The 21,219-nt window shown below is 43.0% G+C and overlaps 1 protein-coding gene across 3 annotated transcripts in view; it reads right to left on the reverse strand.

Annotated features, from left to right (window-relative positions):
- Window positions 1–21,219, reverse strand: part of MAMDC2 (MAM domain containing 2) — a 147,427-nt gene that overhangs the window by 45,006 nt on the left and 81,202 nt on the right. For all 3 annotated transcript variants that reach the window (XM_049092120.1, XM_025423330.3, XM_049092121.1), the window contains exons 6-9: window positions 20,634–20,890; window positions 16,721–16,814; window positions 10,193–10,336; window positions 7,147–7,412 (exon numbers count right to left, since the gene is read on the reverse strand). In XM_049092120.1, the coding sequence (XP_048948077.1) occupies window positions 7,147–7,412; window positions 10,193–10,336; window positions 16,721–16,814; window positions 20,634–20,890 (761 nt within the window). The remainder of the gene's footprint in view (window positions 1–7,146; window positions 7,413–10,192; window positions 10,337–16,720; window positions 16,815–20,633; window positions 20,891–21,219) is intronic.

Genomic DNA, 21,219 nt, shown 5'->3' on the forward strand with positions numbered 1-21,219 from the left:
TCGCTGAGCCACCCAGGCTGCCCAAAGCTCTCAAAATTTTTACAAATCTTGAGTTAGGTAGGGCTGGGCTCTCTTTCTTGCCAATCCTATGCCTTCAACCAGGAGAGGGCTGAGGGGCATAAAGTCCTGGTATAAAACAACATGGATTCTGAATTCAAAAAGACCTGGATTTACTTCTCATCTCAGCCAGCTCTGTGTGCTACCGAACAATGTCCTTAATACTCTGCCTCAGCTTTCCTCATCTGTTAAGTGGAGCTATACTGCTTCCTTCCTCAGGTGTCACAGCATCAAATGAAGCAACATACATCAAGTGCTCAGTATGGTCCCCGGCACCGAGGGAGCATTTTATGAAGGTTCCCATTGTTGTGGGCAGCTGTGCCAATAGTACACAGAATCTGTCCATACGGCTACTTTGCTAGAATGGCCTCAGGGAAATTGTTGCCATTGCTACCATTTCTTTAAAGAGCTATATATTAGAGTTTCCATCAAACATTAGACCGTCCATGGAAATAGCAGGTAGTTATTAATTGAACCAGCCCATTGTCCTTAAAACAGTCTGGATAAGGACTTCTAGGGGAAAGAAAGGAATGGAAGCATCCAGAATAGAAGGCATCTGGGAAAGCACAGATGAGGCAGTGTGTATATATTAGGAGTGACGGAAGAGAAGCATGTAGGGGAAAGGCCAATGGTTTTGTCTTCTTTGAGGCCCATGCTGCCTCTCACTCAGCTCAGCTCTGGGCTCACATGACTCATTCAAGAAAGCAGGTTATACTAACTAGCAAAGCAAATATAAGGGCTCATTGTCATTATTTTGAATAAGCAGCATAGATACTCAAAAATATCTACTCAATGTTTTCTTTTTTTTATGATTTTATTTATTTATTCATGAGAGACCCAGACAGAGAGAGAGAGGCAGACATAGGCAGAGGGAGAAGCAGGCTCCCTGCAGGGAGCCCTATGCGGGACTCAATCCCAGGACCCCGGGATCATGACCTGAGTGAAAGGCAGACGCTGAACCACTGAGCCACCCAGGCGTCCCTCTACCCAACATTTTCACCAGTGAGAATTAGGACCAGGATTAAGCCAGGTGTAGTCAAAATTTTAAAAAGGCTTTTAAGCCAGGACACAGGTATGAAAACATAGCTGTTCACTCTGAGTTAGGTCCTGACTACTTGACCAGCTTTAGGGTGGCGAGGGCATGAAGCAGAGGCTCCTTCCTACAACAGTGCAGTAAGCTCTGAGCTTAGGCATTCACTTCTGCAGAACATGACGTTGGATCCATTTGATTCTGCATCTAGGGTGGCCAGGACACCAAAAGGAAATGTCTCACTTCCCTTGCAGGAATGTGGTAAGAATTAAATAAAATAGCAGAAGGTGCCTATGCCTCAAGACACACTAGGGAGTCTCACTTTCTGCAGCTGCTCAAGAATAAGCCTTCTCTGAGACTGGGTAGAAACCTTGAGCATCTAAAGACACCTGTGCCAGGGGTGCTTGGGTGGCCCAGTTGGTTAAGCATCTGACTCCTGGTTTCAGTTCAGTCCCATGATCCTGAAGTCATGGGATTGAGCCCTGCTTTGGGATCTGGGCTTGGTGCAGAATCTGCTTGGTATTCTCTCTCTCCCTGTCCCCCCAAGCTCCCCTCAAATAAATAAATCTAAAAATAATCTTAAAAACTAATAAAAACCCATGCCAAAGGGCATCCTTCAGAGCTGGATAAACATGGGTAAAATCCTGCTATGCCACTTACCAGCCTTAGAAAGTCCATTTGTTCCTTTTCTTAAGTCATTTTTCATTGTTCTTTTCATTAGTCATCTACTTATTCATTGTCCACATAGATATCAAACTAAATTTATTGAACAAAATTTTTCTGATGATCTACTTTGCACCTGGCACAGTGTTAGATGCTGTAGATACAGAAATGGACAAGGCTGACAAGGCCCTTGTCCTCAGGAAGATTATATTTTTGTAAGAAGAGAGATGGACAATGAACATTTAAAGTTTCCCAGGTGATTGTGCCAAGGGTCAACAAACACTGCTCAAAAGTCAGGATCTGAGAGTCATCCCACAATTAGTAAACAGTTGTGATCTAAGTAGCTGTTAGGTTTAGGGTTCCAGATGAGAAAGGTAAGGAAGAAACAGGTTTATAAGAATATGAGAATATCATTCAGCCATGAAAAAGAACAAAATCTTGCCATTTATAACAACACAGACCTTGAGAGCATTAATGCTAAGAAAAATAAGAGAAAGGCAAATGTCATGTGATCTCACTTATATGTGGAATCTAAAAAAGAAAAGAAAAGAAACCCAAGTGCATAGACAAAAGAGAACAAATCAGTGGTTGCCAGAGGTGAGGAGTGGAGAGTAGGTGAAATGAATGGAAGGAGATCAAAAAGTACAAACTTCCAGTTATAAAATTAGTAAGTCCTGGGAATGTAACATACAGCATGGTGACTGTAATTAACAATATTGTATTGCATATTTATTCATTTAAAAAAGATTTTATTTATTTATTCATGAGAGACACAGACAGAGAGAGGGAGAGAGAGGCAGAGACACAGGCAGAGGGAGAAGCAGGCTCCATGCAGGGAGCCTGACATGGGACTCGATCCCCGGTCTCCAGGATCACGCTAAACCTCTGAGCCACCCAGGCCGCCCTGTATTGCATATTTAAAAGTTGCTAAGAGAGGAGACCTTAAAAGTTTTCATCACAAGGGAAAAATCTGTAACTGTGTAGTGACACGTTACGTGTACTGTGGTGATCATTTCACAATATATACAAATATTGACTCCTTGTTATATGCCTGAAACTAATATGATGCTATATATCAACTGCACCTCAATTTTAAAAAGTCCTAAGATTGCAAAGCCCATAATAGGTGGAATTAGGATTTGAAACCAGAGAGACTCCTGTGTCTTTGCTCCTAATCAGTGTGTTATACTGTCTCCAAGATGATGAACAAGAGGCTTAGAATGCCCAGGGAGCCCTAACTATTCTGGGGAGCAGGGTCAGAGAAGCACTCTCTGTGGAAGTGAGGTTTAAGCCATGATTGATTTAAGAAGAGCCTAGGCAGAGGACACAGGGTGTATAACTATCCAAGGTAGGAGAGAGGTGTGAGTTCCTGGAACTGAACTCGCAGTATGGTTAGAATAGAGAGAGCAGGAGGTGAAGCTGGGGATGGGGTTGGTGTCAGAGCACACGGAGTCTCTTCCCTAAAAGCAACAGGAAGCCAAAAGGTTACTCCAGGGTGGGGAGGTTTGGAGCGCGTTTTGCTCATAAAAACTCTATTGCCAGGCAGAGCACAGATGGGAGCAGGACAAGAGTGGCCTGCAGGTAAGGTGAGAATATAATTTCAATTTTCAGCATCAACTTAGAGACCAATGGTTCTCATCCAAGGATGGTTTGGCACTTCTGGGGCCATTTGGAAATGTGTGGAAATAATCTGGGGTTGCATTACTTGCAGATGTGAAAAACCGAGTATTGTGAGGGACGCCCCTACCGGAAGGCAGAACTGTCGTCTTCCAAATGCCAAGGTGACCCACACTGGATATCCAGCCATTGGCAACACCAGAAGCCTTCACTGTAGGAACATAAATATTCTAAGCCATGACAATGTAAAAGCTATTGTATGGCTTAGAGACGGTGACAAGAGAAGGGGCAAGACAGGTGAAGGGAGATGTAGATGTGAAGATTCATTCATCTTACATAGGAGGCTGTTAAGAGACACTATCTAGAGTTTACGGGTCCAAATATAGATGGTTACATGTATTAAAGTTGTAAAGAGCACCAAAAGTGAAAAATACAATATAACCAAAAATTGTGAAGAGAGAAAAAAGGAGAAGGAATAGTATAAGTAAGCTAAAGTCCTTATCTTTCTTCGCAGGGAACACTATTCAAGTTAATGAATCAAGAAATGGATGTGGAAATACAATATTTAAAATTAAAGAGGAAAATATTCCCAAATTAGGAAGAAAACCACCAGAAAAAGAGGTGCAATTGGAGTTTGAATTCAGGAGGACGGAGTAGTAAGGGCAACTCTGACTTTTCATTTTATCCCTTCCCTGAAACGTCATTTGCATCTTACTTCCACCTGTATATGTTACATAAGTAAGGGCCCCCATGGTGGCTGTCAAATGGCTCTCTCCCTCTCTGAGGAGCTGGTTCTGTTCAGCAGGGACCTGCCAAGAACTACAGGCCACCTTGAGACGTATGTCGAGTTTTCTGGTGGTGAACTGTACTTTCTCCTCTTGGGTGTTGGGGCCAGATGTATGACTAGTTCCTTCCAAGGCTGAAAGAACTTCCCTGCCCCCAAGGGTACAGATCCCTTTTTCCTCATGTGGTCGGAAGGGAATAAAGCAGCTGCTGGGAGGGTCTGGAAGGCAGCCCAAGAGACAAACGGCAAGTTGTGCAGGGAGTCCTCACTGGCTGAGGGGCTTGCTCCCATTCCATGGCATCAGGTAAAAGCAGGGACACACTCTAAAGGAGCGGGCAGGTTTCTAGAGGTTATGGGGGGACAGGATGAAGTAGGGTGGGTGGGGGCATGAGCAAGAATTAGAATCCAGACAGCCTGAACCTAACCATCCACTCATCAGGCTGGGTCTCTACTTGTTATTATTTTTTAAATGTCCAATTAGTTGAACTATTCTATTTTTCTCAATGAGACCCTTCCATGAGACAGTGAGATTGGACTGTTGTTAGTTGCTTACGTATCTGTATTTTAGTCTTCTGTTGTCTGTGATCTCCTCCTCAAGGGCAGGGTCTGAGCCTCACTCATCTTTATAACTCCTGCCCTGAGCATGTATCTAATAAATTCTGGTTGAATAAAGGGATAAATGAATGGATGAATGAATAAACAAATGAAAGTCAAATGAATGAGTAAAATCCTTATTATATCCCCCAACTTTAAAAAAAAACATTAGGGGATCCCTGGGTGGCTCAGTGGTTCAGCGCCTGCCTTTGGCCCAGGGCGTCATCTGGGAGCCCTGGGATCGAGTCCCGTGTCAGGCTCCCGGTGTGGAGCCTGCTTCTCCCTCTGCCTGTGTCTCTGTCTGTCTCTCTCTCTCTCTATGTCTATCATGAATAAATAAATAAAATCTTTTTTAAAAAAATTAAAAAAACATTAGCATAACAGGGTATGGAGTATAATGAATATTTCCTTAGTTCCTGGTGTGTCCCTGATTATGTGAATCTGGTGCATGTCTGTTCCTGTGTGTGTGCGCGTCTGTGTGTGTGTGTGTGTGTGTATTACCATACTACTTGCCAGAGTAAATAACTGGTAATGGGAAACAATTTAAGCCTTTGGGATCCCTAAGAGGTGCAGAGAGACTTGGATACCTCCAGGACTAACAGATCAAAGAGGAAATTCAATGACATTGCAAAGGTCAGATGACATTTATGGAAAGATAGACTCACCCAGGAAATGTTTGGAATTGGCTAGGCAATAAGATTAAAGAGCATGAGTCTAGACTAAGAAGAAATGGGAACCTCACACCAGAAACATCACCTAGCTTCTCCTATCATCCAGGGGGCAAACCAAATATCTCACTCTAGCCACATGATCAATATACAACGGAGTTAAGAAGGGGAGGCCTGAAATAACATTACCTGTTTAATTAGCATAAAAATAAGACAAGTTGTGCCTATGAGACTGTGATAAAACTTGTATGCTTACGTTCTGCTAGAAGTATGGTAAATTAGCTCAACCCTTTTTAGAAGTCAGTAAGTCACAGGGCACCTGGGTGGCTCAGTCGGTTGAGCATCTGACTCTCGATTTCAGCTCAGGTCATGATCTCAGCATTGTGGGATCAAGCCCTGCATTGGGCTCCATGCTCAGCAGCCCAGCAGGGAATCTACTGGAGAGTCTCTCCATCTCCTTCTCCCCCACTCATGCACTCTTTCTTAAATAAATAAATAAATCTTAAAAAAAAAGAAGCCAATTACTGAGACTGCCATGTCATGATAATCACAATTTCTTCTTGCCTAGCCATGGAAAAGAACTTCGTAAAGATTTTCAAAGATCTTTGATTAATCACTGTGAGAATTTAATCATGCCCTTGTGGGTACTCCAATGCACTAAAAATAAGCAAGCATCACTGTGATAGGAATGGTGTCCCAAATTTCATTAGCAGATGGATGAAGTTATGTTCTGTCTGGATGGTTATAACCAGCAAGAAAGCCTAAGCCATTAAAGTTTGTGAAGAAGGTTCTACTAATCTTCTAGGTTTGTATCTTTCCCTAGGGAGCCTGGGTAATTCCTGGTTAATAAACGTGATCAATTGATTGGATTCATTCATTTAACAATATATTTTGAGTTCCCATTGTGGGGATTTGAAGAAGGGGATCTCTCATATCTTTTTTTGAGTGCATTCTTGCTCAGAGCAAGTACTTGAAAGACATTTTCTGGTTGAATGATGGGCTGAAACAAAATGAATTTTCCCATACTGGTTTCATATCTGGGTTGTAGTCGACAGAATTTATTACTTCTGTAAAACTTTCTTAAGTTTAGGAGTTGTTAAACTTGGGGAGATTATAGTTTTCTTTTATATCCCCCTTGCAGTAAATACTTCTTTGTATTCTCATTGCTATCAGAATCAGCGGCTGATGGTACCCTTACATAAATTCTCTCCATCTGGGCTCGCTCTCATTTTTTACTGAGCTTCTCTACCTTGTGTTAAGGTAGAACTTTAAGCTTTTGAGCTTAAAGCCTCAATAAAATCAGGCTCACTGATTTCACCCTTTAAAGTAATTTAGTATTATAAATTATAATACAGTGATTAGTATTCCTATGTGTGTCATACATGTGTGCATGTGTGTGTGATACACACACACACACACAGAATTGGGGCTTCAAATTAAAGTTTAGCTGTTGAACTTGGACTATCCATGAATTCACCATCTTTGGTCTATTCTCAGGGAATCTGAGAAATAAACAAGCAAACACTCTCGGTGGCCATGATTCTGAGACAGAAAACTGAAAAGAATTTATAGGTAATATAACTTGTGCATGGCTCAGATAGAGTGTAGCGGTGGGGCTGTCAGAAGAAAAATAAAACATCACCATTTGAAAATAATTAAACAGAAATTCACTAACCCAGCCCAGAAACCAAAGATGAACAAAGGGGCAAAGCATTGCACTGGCTCTACTATACCTTGGTAGGCATGGGCTTCTTGAAGGTGATTTCAGCTTGCATCCAAACACCCCTTGGAGACTCCAGCACAGACCAAATTTTCTCTTGAACTACGTGGTTCTCTTCAAAGATATAAACTGCCAGGGTGTCACTCATTTTTAAAAACCCATAGATGGCGTAATAAAAACGTAGACAATACTGCAAGTTTCCTGGCAGGGAGGGACCGTAGAGCCTTCCAATGTAGCCAGGCTGAGATGTAAACTTTGTGTTGGCCAGCAAGTAGTACCCTGCAAACAGGACAAAACATTTAGGCTATCAGTGATGAAAAATTTAAATAATCTAGGCCAAAGTGTCAAGTGGCAAAATTTGGTTAAGAGCAGTAGAATTTGCCAACAGAGACTATTTCCATGGGTCTTAAATGATAGGATGCATTATGTAATATCTGTGGCTTAAGTGACAGGATATATCCTGTGACTCTATTATCAAAAAAACTTCTTCAATTTCAGTAAACTTCATAAACTAGTATAGATTTCCATCTGCAATATGCTCAGATGCTAGTCATCAGTTAGGATTTGTGCTTCTCATGAAACAAAAGGGATGAAATCATCTTGGAGCTCCAGCTGTCTGGGTCAATCAAGTGACACAGACTGAGTACCTAATACTGGGTCCTAGTGACAGTAAGGTCCAGAGTAGATTTTTCCTTCTTATTCCTGCAGTGATTAGTGGAAACAGATCACAGACTGGTCTGATAGTCCTTCGAATTTTGATTATTTTACATGAGTATTCTTAGGGACTGATCTGTGTCATCCCCAAAATCGATTTTGTTTCAGCCTGCCATTCAACCAGAAAAGATCTTCAAGTACCTTCTCTGTGCAAGAAAAGGGTCCAAGGAAGAACAATTATTTCCTTTAAATAAATAAAAAAAAAAGAAACATAAGGTCAAGAACCTCCCCTCCCACCTGCTCCATCACCCCTACAGTAAACTTAAAACAGATCCACGTATTCTAGAAAGCCTGGGTAGAAAAGAAAAAAATAATATCTATTTTTTGTTCTTTCCTTTTTCTGCTCCTCCCCTCATCAATTTTCCTTCTGTTCCCTTGGTCTTTGTATTTAGTTTGGTTTTTTATCCAGTGATTTAATTCATCTGACAAAAGGTTCTTGGGTTATCTTATATAAGTAGTGATATGGACTGAGTGATGTCCCCCCACAAATCCATTAGTTGAGATCCTAATTCCCAATGCAACTTTATTTGGAAATTGGGCCTTTAAGGAGATAATTAAATGGGGATATAAGGGTGAGGCCTTAATCCTACAGAACTGATGTCTTCACAAGAAGAGGAAGAGACACCAGAGACTTCTCTCTGTCTTTACTGGTTTACATAGAGTGAAGGCCATGTGAGGTCACAATGAGAAGGTACCATTTATCTACAAGGCAGAAAGGGAGATCTTACTAGAGACTAACCCTGATGGCATCTCAATCTTGTGCCTCTAGCCTCCAGAACCATGAAAAAATACGTTTCTGCTGTTCAGGTCACCCAAGCTGTGGTACTTTGTTATGGCTGCCCGAGTGGACTAATACAGATGGCCATGCACAGCCAGAACAATGTTTTTGAAACCCGAATTGAATTCTACTCTTCTTTTACTTAAAAATTTTAAATGGTTTCTCATTTCCTTTATAAAAAAATCCCAAATGCTCCCTCTGGCCTGCCACACCCATGGTGTATGTCCTAACATCATGTTCCTCCACTCTCCTGCCCACTGCAGCCGCTGTAACCCTCTCACTGCTGGGGCTGTCCAGCTCTTCCCATATTCAAGGACTTCACAGATGCTGTTCCCTCTGCCTGGATTCCTCCCACTCTCCCAGCTAATACTCTCTCCTCTCAGGATCTCTCTCCTATTCTCTCTCAGAGCCCACTCTTCATTTCTTCCATAGCACATACCGCAACGTGTAAATTATAAGTTTATTTGTGTATATAATTGTCTAACACTTCTCCTGCTCATTGAGATTATTGCTAGCCAGTGAGAACAGGACCTGATCTGTTCACTAGTGTATCCTCCAGGAGTGAGTCTGGCCAAGGTGACAATAGGTCTTTGTAGTGCCTGTATTTCTATAAGTTAAGCAACCTGTAAGAAAAGAAGTCATGATTACAAGTATAAAATTGTGAGGGCCCCTTTTAAGGCCCTTCCTAGGGCCTGTGTGAGTACGCTACTCTGAAATTGAAGTGTCATCAGAGTGTGGTGAGCACACCCAGTGCCCAATGTATAAATAGCCATTGAATAAATGAACTAGACACTAACCCTTGAAACAAGCTCTTTGCACCAGTCTCTACAGAAGTGGGCTTCACAGGGGATGCTGTCAAAGTAATTAGGTAGCTAATCCTTACACAGGGGAGCTCAAATTGGTTTTCTTACAGTTCTTTGTAGACATAACCATCAAGTGCCCCTACCCCCAGCCTTTTCCAATAGTTTTTATAGCCTTTAGTGCCGTACAAAATTATTTTTCATTGAGTAAAATACACATAACATACAATTTACCATTGTAACCATTTTAAAGTCTACAATTCAGTGGCATTTAGTACATTCACAATGTTGGGCAACGAGTGCCACTCTCCAGCTCCAAAATATTTTCGTCACCCCCAAAGGAAGCTTTTTACCCATTAAACAGTAACTCCCCAGCCCCTTGGCCACCAAGAATTGGCTTTCTGTTTCTAACGATTTGCATTTTCTGGATGTTTTATGTAATTGGAATCTAATAGCTTTTTAAAGATACTTATCTATCTAAAGGGAAGAGCAAGATAATTTCTAAAGGTTTGGCTGTTTAAAGAACTGGCAGACTGTTGTGCAAGCATAGCAACCTAAATGCCAATTTTTAAAAAAATGGCCAAACATACGATTACCAATCATTTTTGCTTCTTTATAGCTGCCTTTTCTTGCTTGCTTGCTTTTTTTTTTTTTTTTTTTTTTTTTTGTAAGTCACTGTCTTGATTGGTGTGGAGTAAGAATGGCAGATGGAGCATGAACACCATCCCAACCCCCAGCATCCCCACAAGCACAGACTCCTGATTTACCAATGCCTGATGTGTGGTCTCCAGCCCGATACATGTTTGGTTTTACTTTCACCCGAGTCCAGCCTGGACCTTCTTTATCTTGATAAAAGTTGCAGAGATCTTCCTCAAAATTGCAGCTGGCTTCCATGGCACTGAAAGGAAGCTCTGGACAAAGGAGAACCAAAGTGAAAATGCCAGACCCAACGATCTCAAAGGACTACATCAACTGGTTGACAAATACGTACACATTTGAGCCAGGGAGACCAAATAAAGAAAACACAACAAAATATTTTCACCCTAATGGCATGCTGACAGGTTAGCATCAAACTAACATCTCAGCATGACAGGAAAATTGTTCTTTTCCTCCCTAAGGAGATGGAGGGAAGGAACTCTGTTCATACTCTCTATAAAAAATAAAGAAGTATATCAGACCTCAAAAGAAATTTCCTTTCATAATGTAAAGACTGGGAGCAATTATTCACATATTTCTTCACGATTCAAATTCATTCATAGAAAATTAAAGAGAAAGAAAAAGGTAAAGATTTTAAGGAACTCTTAATTTTTCTCTTAAGACAGGTATTTTAGAAATAATATTTTCCAGAAATAATTTTCCTTTGTTGATCAATCTCAGTGTCACCAGCTCAGCCGCTGTCTATTTATAATTGACACTAGTAGTAGGAGCTGATCTGCTTGAAGAAAATCATTGCTTAGTATAAACCTCGCTGTTCCAAAAAGTCACACCAATTTCATCACCTGGTATTATTTTGGCTTTTGCTGAGTTCTGGTATCATTTACCCTGGTCTATAAATACCACCTCATTCCAGATTGCCTGGAGTGAATGGAACATAAAAGATTTCTGCTGTTTTGAGAATAACTTGGTACTGCAACAAGTGATTGTAAATCTCACTGTTCAGATTGTCTGAGTCCAGAGGGGATGTGACTGCCACAGTTTGGGACACATTTAATGTAGCCAACTGTGATCCGTTCTGCATGCTGACATACGCTGGCCTAAGTTTTTAGGGCCAGAGAAAGAGAAATGTTCTAGAGAAATATTTGAGTTCTGGGAGCAGTGACATGATGAAACAGGAAGCTGATAATGGACAGAACCTCACTATACTCTCAATGCTTCAATTTCTAAAGCAAGAAAACCATCAAGTGGGCTGAGGAGCTGGCCCAGATTAAAGGGGATGGAAGAGGCATGACAACCAAATGCTATAAGGGACCCAACATTCAATCTTGGTCCCAGAAAGCAAAGAGTTATAAAAGACAGGATTGAGGGGATCCCTGGGTGGCTCAGCGGTTTAGCGTCTGCCTTCGGCCCAGGGCATGATCCTGGAGTCCTGGGATCAAGTCCCGCATTGGGCTCCCTGTATGGAGCATGTTTCTCCCTCTGCCTGTGACTCTGCCTCTCTCTCTCTCTCTTTCTGTCTCTCATGAATAAAAAAATAAAATCTCAAAAAAAAAAAAAAAAGACAGGATTGGAATAAATTAGTATGTGGACCATGAGTTAGTTGATAATACTGTATCAGTAGCTAAATTTCCTGAACTTTATAGTTATTTGATGGGAGTTAACTCTGGAAAATGCACTGGGTTTTAGAAAATACACACTGAAGTATTTAGGGGCAAAGGGGCATAATGTCTGCAACTTACTCTTAAATGGTCAATAAGGTAAATCTGGTAAAATGGTAATAACTTAGACCTGGGTGAAGCTTATATGAGAGTTCTTTATAGTATTCTTGCAAATTTTGGCTGAGTTTAAAATGACATATAAATAAAGTTTTAAAAGCATGTAAAAAGTGATCACCACCACATTAGAAAAAAAGAATAGGAACAAAATATTCCTACATAATTGGATTCCGATTGTATGTTAGGTGACATGCCCTAGCAAGTGTGCAAAGTGAGCACCCTGAGGAACCAGAGAGGAGAAAAGGAAACGTAGAGCATTCTCAATGCTTTAAGACTGGTGGGTTGGCCCACGCATTGCTGGGCCTGGCTCTGTGAGCATCAGGGAGTATCTTTAAGCCACGAAGATAAAGTCTTTGAAAAATGAGGATGATGTCATTCACATGAGTCTCCTTTGACACCAGCCTCCCTATGCAGATCTACAACCAAGGGAAACCCTATATTGGTCTCCAGTCTTAGTTACCCCTTGCTACCTGGTAATGAAAAAGTAGTTGAAAATGCACCATTGATAGCTGTCTGGCCCAGAAAATGGTATGGCACTCCCAAAAGCCAGGCACACAGAGAACGGCAGGTCAGTAAAATCACTCATTGGGAATACATCCCCAGGAATATTCCCCCGGGCAGCCACAAGAGAACCATAACCCATTTACTATGTGTGCAGGAGAGGTGAGAGGTGGTATTAAAACTTGAAAGTAAGCACAGATCAGTTCTCTCCATGGTGACAAACTGAGACACTCAGGAAAGATGTTTCTGAGAACATGATTTTATTCCTTTGCTAAATACCTAGCCCTAGAAATGGATTTGTCTGGGGTCCTGAGGAGGCCTGATAAAAAGAAAATCTCAAAAGCATAACTGAAAGCCTAAATCTCTTCCACCCTGAACACCGCTTCTGCTATGAGACCGCATCTAATTCCTGAAGAGGGGGCCAGAGGGCCTATTTGTGACCTAAAATGAGCACGCCAGAGATCTGGGGTGGGTGGAAAGCTTTTGCTTAAGGCTGGTTTCAGAGCATATGGGCCAAGTGGCCATGACAGTTGAGCGATAATGACCCCTTTGAAGCATACGGAGGAATCAGAGGCAGTTGGAAGCCCTTGAACATCAGTCGATCAGAAAAGAAAAAAAAAAAAAAAGGAAGAAGGCCCTTTGAGCAAGGTGCCAAAAAGCATCACAATGTAAGATGTAATTACTTGCTCTCTGACACTTGAGCTTTTTGGAAATGAGAGGTTCTGAAGATCCTCTAATCAGGTGAAGGGTGCTGCTGTTGGAGAAGAATCTTTGGCAGCATTTCCCACCCTGAGGTTCATGGAGATGGACTCCGTACCAGCCTGAGAACTGTAAACGCTCATCAGCAGGCTTTGGGATCCTCAGCCCCTGCAGCGCTCTGGAGATCTGGGTACAGCGTGCTCTGTAGGCTGCTAACCTGCCACAGGAGTTTTATTTTAGCCCGAGCCAGCCCGAAAGCAGGCTGAGACAGCTCGAAGTTGGCTGGGAGACAGTGTGAGTAGGACCTGGCGCCAGACTGAGGAATCTTGATGGAGCAGGGGCTGGGGCTGGGCCACTGACCAGGCTGTGGAGATGCTTGAGGTCTGAGCTAAGGCCACTACAGCTGTAACCAAGGCAACGACCAGAGCCAGGTTTCTAATCAGATATCAAAAGGGCAGTGTGTTGTTGGCAAATGGGCATAAATGGCATTTAGGCCCAGGAAGACATCTTTGAGGGTTATATCCACGAGTGTCAAGACCCTTCCAGTCCCTGGCATGGGGCTAGGGTGGACCCAAGCCCCGAGAGGAGATTGGGCCTATATATGGCAGAGCAGTGGGAGTTCTCACTTTGGGGCAGAGCATTAAGACGGCATCCCTATAAGTGGAATCACCTGTCAGCCATTCAAGGCTTTACAGTTTAAAATGAGAGCTTATTCCCATGGTCCAGGCGCTAAGCCAAATGTGGTGGAGGACAGAGAGGTTGTGGGTGGGAGAGGCTTGGAAAGGGAACTGCCCTAACTCAAGGAGGGGGCGTGGAGAGGTCTCACTGTTCTCTGGCAGCATCTTGGGGGAATACTTGGGGAGCGACATGACACTGGTGTTTAACACCTGTGACTCTGTGATGGGTCCCAGGTCTGGGAGATTGGATTAACACTAAGCCCAACCAGATGGTGGGAACGAGACGCTTCATATGTTGAAATAATTCCTGTCTTGGCCTACTAAAGGGGATGAGGGAAGAAAATGCTAGATCCAGCTGGGAAAAGCAGAGACAACAAGTCTGGAGCTAACCAAGATAAGGAAAAAAATGTTGGCACCTGTTATGAAACAGAAGGGCATAAACTATTTGTGAAATGTAAGATGAAGTATGAAAAACGGAGAGCTCAGCTTCTAAGACTCAGAATCTGGCCGACAGCTGCTGAAGGAACAGCACAAAGGAGGCTCCAGCTCACCCATTCACCAAAGCGGTGCCCTTTGCTGGTTCTCCTCAGTTTCAAGCTGACTCCCTGGTTCCCAGGGAAAGGATGGGCATATTTTGAAAGTTAAGTAAATCACACGAAGCCTCATGGCCAAGCATTTTCTGTGTGCCATATTCTGCTAAGGCCTTCACAGAAATTAACTCATCATCTTCCCAACTATGCAGGACAGATCCTTCTAACCTTGTCCCACAAATGTGGAAACAGAAGCTCAGAGAGGTTAATTAACATACCCAAGGTCACACAGTTTGCAAATGGCAGAGCAGTGATGTGAATCCAAAGTCCCGACTTTGGAGAACACCATGCTCATGCAATTAAACTAGTTTAAAGCAAAGTTGCCAGGTTGGGAAGTTCTGAAGACCAGTATGGAACTTGGCTAACCTAATTACATGAAATTGTGAATCACTGGTGGTCCCCGCAGAGGAAGGGCCTGTATGTGGGCTGAATTTTACAGACTGAAGGGCTATTGGACCTTTTAACAAATAGTCCTTATTTTGCTGGAATCTTTCTTTTCTTTTCACCAGTCGGTGGGAAAGCCCTCATATAGATTCTGTATCTTTTTAAAAGGGAGAGTGTTTTCAAACATTACTTGTAAGGTGGTTCAGTAGATACTGTTAACCTCTCACCTGCATCTTCACCCCACCATCAACCCTGTGCAGATACTGAATAAACACCCCTTTTTCCCATATGAATAACTTGGAAATAGAAAAGTTCAATGTAAAAAAATAAATAAAATAAAATAAAATAAAGTAAAAATAAAGAAAAGTTCAATGTAAATGTCTGGTGACAAACAGGAGAAACTTTCCAAAAATAATGATAAAGGGGTTATGCAACTATGATAACACCACTGAAATACTAGCTCATGAGAGTAGGGAACTGTCCAACTTCGAGACCCCTTTAATCTTGGGGTTATAGTTTGGATTAAATCATTTTAATGAAAATATGTAAATATGCATATCTTGTCTGGTTCCATTTCGCTAGATCATTTTTAAAATTAGAATTAGAAAAAAATATTTGGTTTTAACACATTAGAGTGTTTCTCTCTAATTTGGGGGTAACACTTTAGCTCAAGTAGAAAACATTATCTTTCTCAGTCCCCTTGCTTGTGAAATGTATCTGAAGCCCTATGAAATTAGACACCAACTCTATCTTAAGTGAAAGTCATACTACAAAGGCCAGGTTCAAAACTTTACTTCATGCTCTAAAACTCAGAATGAGGGCTCATTAATAAGATGGGGCAATCACTGCCTCCCTGGGGCCTCTCAAAAAAAAAAAAAAAAAACACTAAAAGCTAAGGTCAGTTGCATTAATCTGGGTTATCATGAATATAGTGTCATCCTTCATATTCTGGAACATTTCTTTTTTTTTTTTTTTTAAGATTTTATCTCTTTATTTGAGAAAGAGAGATAATTAGAGAGAGAATAAGTGGGGGGTGGGGAGAGGGAGAAGTAGGCTCTCTGCGGACAGGGAGCCCGACACAGGGCTCAGACCCAGGACCCCAGGATCGTGACCTGAGCTGAAGGCAGATGCTTAACTGACTGAGCCACTCGGGCACCCCTAGAACATTTGTTTTCTAATTTATTTTGAATCGATTTGCTTCCCTTTTTTCCAGAAAGTAAAAATTTCCTCTCTTTTCCAAACACTAAGTTTATGGAAATTACAAAATTGGCTGCGATAAAAGAATTTGAGGATTTACTTAGAAAGAGAAATTAAATTAAGTACATACTATAAATATCACAAACTGTCATAGAGATAATGTACACCAAATATTAACATCTTTAAACATGGAGACATTTATAGGTCTTGAGTACATAAAATTAGAGTTTTTATAATCCGACTTGAGAGTTTGAGAATTTTTTCCCACCCACTCAGCCACCTGTACATGATCTAAGATATCCTTTAAAGAGAAAGACGAGGGACACCTGGGTGGCTCAGTTGAGTGTCTGCCTTCGGCTCAGGGCGTGATCCCAGGATCTGGGATCCAGTCCCACATCGGGCTGTTTCTCCCTCTACCTAGGTCTCTGCCTCTTTCTGCATGGAGCCTGTTTCTCCCTCTGCCTAGGTCTCTGCCTCTTTCTCAATCTGTGTCTCTCATGAATAAATAAATCTTCTTTTTTAAAAAAAGAGAAAGATGAGGAGGGAATGTGTTTGTATTTAATTTTCATTACCTAGTAGATAGGGACGGTGAAAGCTCCTTAACACATGACAACTGGCCTGTGGTGTCAAAAAAATTAAATTCACTCTGTTAGGGGAAAAAAAAGAGTAATGTAGCAGAAAAATGACTACTTGATTAAATAATTTTTTAAAGGAGGAGATAACAGGAGAGGTGAGAAAATTAGAATTAAGTCCCAACCACAGGCATCTACAAAGAAAACTCCCTGTGTGAGCCAAAAGAAAAAGAGAATGCTTACCTGTCTGATTCTGGCAGTGAACAGGAGAGAAAGAAATGTCATCGAGAGCCACATATCCTCCTTTAGGACCATTGAAAGCAACTTCAAAAATAACCTGCAGAGGAAGATGATGTATTGCTACAGGTTTACAGATTTTCTGTTAGGCTTCAGAGCTCTCAACCATGATTTACAGATTTTTTAAAAAGATTTATTTATTTATTCGAAAGAGAGAGAGAGGCAGAGGGAGAGTGCAAACCCCAAGCAGATTCCATGGAGCCCAACATGGGGCTTGATCTCATGACCCTGAGATCATGACCTGAGCTGAAATCAAGAGACCCTCAATGGATGGAGTCATTCAGGGGCTCCTCTTAACTATGATTTAAAATAATGTGGCAGGGACACCCGGGTGTCTCAGTGGTTGAGTGTCTGCCTTTGGCTCAGGGCATGATCCCTGGGTCCTGGGATCGAGCCCCGCATTGGGCTCCCTGCAGGAAGCCTGCTTCCTATGTCTCTGCCTCTCTCTGTGTCTCTCATGAATAAATAAATAAATAAAATCTTAAAAAATCATGATGTGGCAGTCAAATCAGGTGGTGACAGGTTATAGGCAAATGTTAGGAATCATGTTCCTAAATCTCAAGCAGCTCCCGACTTGAGCCACCATTTCTTCTAGGGGAGGGAGTACTGAGCCCTGTGTTGTATTTTATTGGTGGATTTTTCCCCCTTACTTGAGTGTGTATCTCTCTCCGACAGAACCACAGAATCGACAATTTGCTAATAACCCACGTCATTACAGAAACAACGAACTACTTGGGGAAAGCAGGCCCGGCTTTCCAACTGCCCTTCACATGGAAGTAAGGCACTGTGGGATTCTTTCCCTTTTCTCACACATGAAATCCTCTGTGAGGGCTCTGGACAAGGATGTAAGATCAAAGACTATTACTTGTCTGCAAAGGCAAAATCAGGCCCCAAATGCTATGTATGGATGTCAGCATTTCAGCATGTCCAGGCACATCCAGATGGTTAGAAGGAACATGAGGTTTTTCATGAGTTCAACTCTCATTTTTCTCCCTTCTCTGCCACCGGCTTCTACTCTGAGGTCCATCTGCTACCTTCTGCTGGTGCCCCTGGGGATGGGGAGCAGTGCACACAGCGCTGCACAGTGGGGGATGCAGTGGGGAAACCACCCAAGTGTGCAGCCTACTCTGGTGAATTAACACGAGAGGATGAAACGTTGGCAGGGTCTGAAACTCATGTCAGGCAGGTGACATAAACACATGACATGAGCTTGGTGTGATACAGCAGGATCGGGTGCAGACTGCTCTGAAATGGGGAACCCAACCTCAGTCTATAGGGGCGCCTGCTTCTCAGCTTCCTCAGTTGCTAATGTGTGGGAGTTTGGGCCTGAAGTGTCAGGACCTACCAAATTGTCAAGAGGACCTGGATCTCTAGATTTCTCCTGGGAAATCTTTGGCTATTTCAGTGTTGGCCATTTATTTAAACACTAAAACAAACATGGAAAAAACAGGGGAAAAAACCCAACCCACTACTCTAGAGAGCAGCCAGGCAAATAGTTGTAGGCTGGACCTGACCCCTAGGCTTCTAGTTTTCAAACCTCTTCTAAAGAGAAGGGTGTCTTGGAGGCAGACGGACCACAGTTCAAATCCCATTTCTGGTACTACTAGGTGACCTTGAATACATTGCGAACCCTCTTAAGGCTTTGCCTTTGTTATTTATAAAATAGGCATAACCCTACTTTGTGGGACAATCAAGGAGATTAAATGAGATAAGGTATATAAAGCCCCCAGCACAGAGTCAGGTGCGTACTGAGCTCCGTACTAAATGCATGCGGATTTCTCCAGGTTGACTTCTCTGGAACTCCTATCCAGGTTTGAGCCTACTTAGCCACCAATGAGCCCCAGCAGGTTCCTTCCTTTCCCTAAGTCTTCGTTTCCCTAGTTTTGAAAGAAAGAGTGTGGACAAGATGGTCCTGTTCAGCTCAAAAACGGTGGTCCTACAGACCCTTGGATTCTGCAAAATCTAAGGGGGGCCTGGATGTTTGCTGCTGGCAAAGGTGGGGGGAGGCTGAGAACAGAGGGGACAGACATGGACCAGTGAGAAGGGGCCATGGACTCCACAAACATAGCTCAGGTCCGTGACATTTCATTTTCAGGGTGCCCGCTGATAAAGTGAATGATGGAGCTTGGTCTTACTGAGCAGGTGGGGTAAGAATGCTTCTGATCCAAATTTGCAAATCACAGCCCATGTGCCAGCGTGTTCCCTCTTATTTGGAAAGGGTGGGGGAGGTTCTTAGATGTTTGTTTTCCTTTTTAAAATTCATTTGAGAATATGGTGACATTCAATTCACTGATTTCTGCGGAGCGAGTTTCTCTTGCTGGCAATTTCCACTAGCAAACAGTAGCAGCATCATGAGTCAGATTGCTGGAGCAAACGCACATGGGAACCCGAGGGATACATACTGAAGTGTAGTAGTGTCCAGGATTGTGACTTTTCAAGCACGGATGTAAAAGAAAATTCGGCAGAGCCACACTCACACAAATGTTGCCCAAGGAGTTTATGGTCGGATGGAAGGAGTTTGCAAAAGAAACTGTCGTCACTGTGTGTGTGACTCATTTGACTTTAATAGAAGGAAAACTTTCTGAAACAGTATGTGCATTTCTTTTCCTCCCTATAACTCAAACTTAAAAAAATTTTCCACTGGCCTGCAAGAGCAAATCAAGGCCTCGTCAGACTTTGGGAGAGGAAAGAGCACACATCCAGTGTGCTATCTCTGGAGCTGTATGGGGGTGTAGGGCGGGAGCTGAAGGGGCCAAGGGAGTGGCAGGCCTGTCTTCAGTGGACAGAACATGTCACAAACCCATCCAATCCCAACGCTCTCTGAAGCGCCCCACATCAGGTGAGCAGATGGCATCACCAAAAAGCATGCAAAGAAGAATCCACTTCTTTTGCCTTCTTTTGCACTTTAAAGGGAACTAGAGGAGACCTTAGAAAAGCACAAAGTGAAAAGGAAGGAATATGTATAAATCTGTGGTAACTGAGACTCTACATACAGCCCCAAATCTGCAAGCACAATGTTGCACCCATTGATTCTAGTAGCCCTCTGGAGTCCTCAGACAGATCTAGGCATCTGCCTTCAGCTCTAGGTCAGAATTTAGTCCAGAATTTTCCTACGTGCCTGGCACTCACCAGCTGTATGACCTAGATAAAAAACATCAAGTGCTGGGGCTCTCTTTTTTTTTTTTTTTTCTCCTTTCTTATCTGTAATGTGGGGATAATTTTATCTACTCTGGATTGTCGTAAGTGCTGGAATATAACATAGATACAGGTGTGTATATGTGCTTAGAAAGAAGGCGCATAATAACAAACACCACAATGTTAGTGTTCTCATCCTTGCAGGGTCAGCCTGGGCCGTTTTAGCATGTTTTGCTTTCCTAAATCTTCTCATTCTTCTGCACTGGATATTTATCACTCACATAACCATAAAAAGTTTTAAAACAAAAGCACCCAGGCTTGATTCAAAGTGGGGCCACAATCATAAATCTCTTATTTTTATGACATTCTTTATATTGTAAAGGTGGAGAGAAGAAAATAAGTTGGCTTTTTTTTTTTCTTTTTTCCTTCTCTCTTTCTCTGGAAGACTCTTCCCTCCAGCAAGGGAACGCTTCATCCTAGCTCTCAGGAATGGAAGTTCACGAGTGGGTTTCACCTAGAGGGTGTTCATCTCTTTTGCCTCGCGATCACAGTGTGAGGTTCAGAGGGGACGTGTGCCCATGAAATATAGTAGGCAGCAGGAAGACAGAGGGACAAGAGAAGAAGAGGGAGAAGCAGAGGGGGTCTCAGGGGGTGGAGAGGAAGGAAGATAAAGACTCCCGGGCCTGCTGCACCCCCGCAGAGGGTCCGGCCAGGGCACACCTACCTCCATGGGGTAGGGCGCGCTGAACTCCACCTCAGCCAGATTCCAGGCAGCATTCCCTGGCTGGCCCATCTTCCAGATTTCCTCGTAGAGGCCAGCCCCATCCCGAGTATAGAGGGAGAAGATATTGTCATTCCCCTGCTGGAGCTGGTAGTAAAATGACAGGCAGCCGGACATGGGGGCTGTGGTCATCGGGGAGATGAGCTGCGCTACCTCCTGGAAGTGCTTGACGTAAACCGAGTCCACATACATGTAGTGGCCTGAAAATCACAGGGTGACACATAGCGTAAGGCAGGCTGGCGGGAATTAGGCGGGGGGGGGGGGGGGGGTGGCTGGTGGTGGTGGTTCAGGGGACACAGTGCGATGCTAGGATTTGCTCCAAGGCGATCGGGGCGTGTGTGTGGCAAAGAAGTGGATGAGTTAGGGGCGCACGAAGTCTGGCCACGGGCCGATGGGGGTGCTTGCTGGGAGGGGAGTGCACGGAGCTCCACGTGCTCTGCTAAGTACAAGACCAGAACCGTCCACTCTCTCTCATTGCCCGACTTTGGGTAGAAGCAAAATACACAGCTACAGAGGTAGATGCATCAGC

The sequence above is a fragment of the Canis lupus genome, chromosome 1 (genome assembly GCF_003254725.2).
Source record: "Canis lupus dingo isolate Sandy chromosome 1, ASM325472v2, whole genome shotgun sequence".
Taxonomy (NCBI): domain Eukaryota; kingdom Metazoa; phylum Chordata; class Mammalia; order Carnivora; family Canidae; genus Canis; species Canis lupus.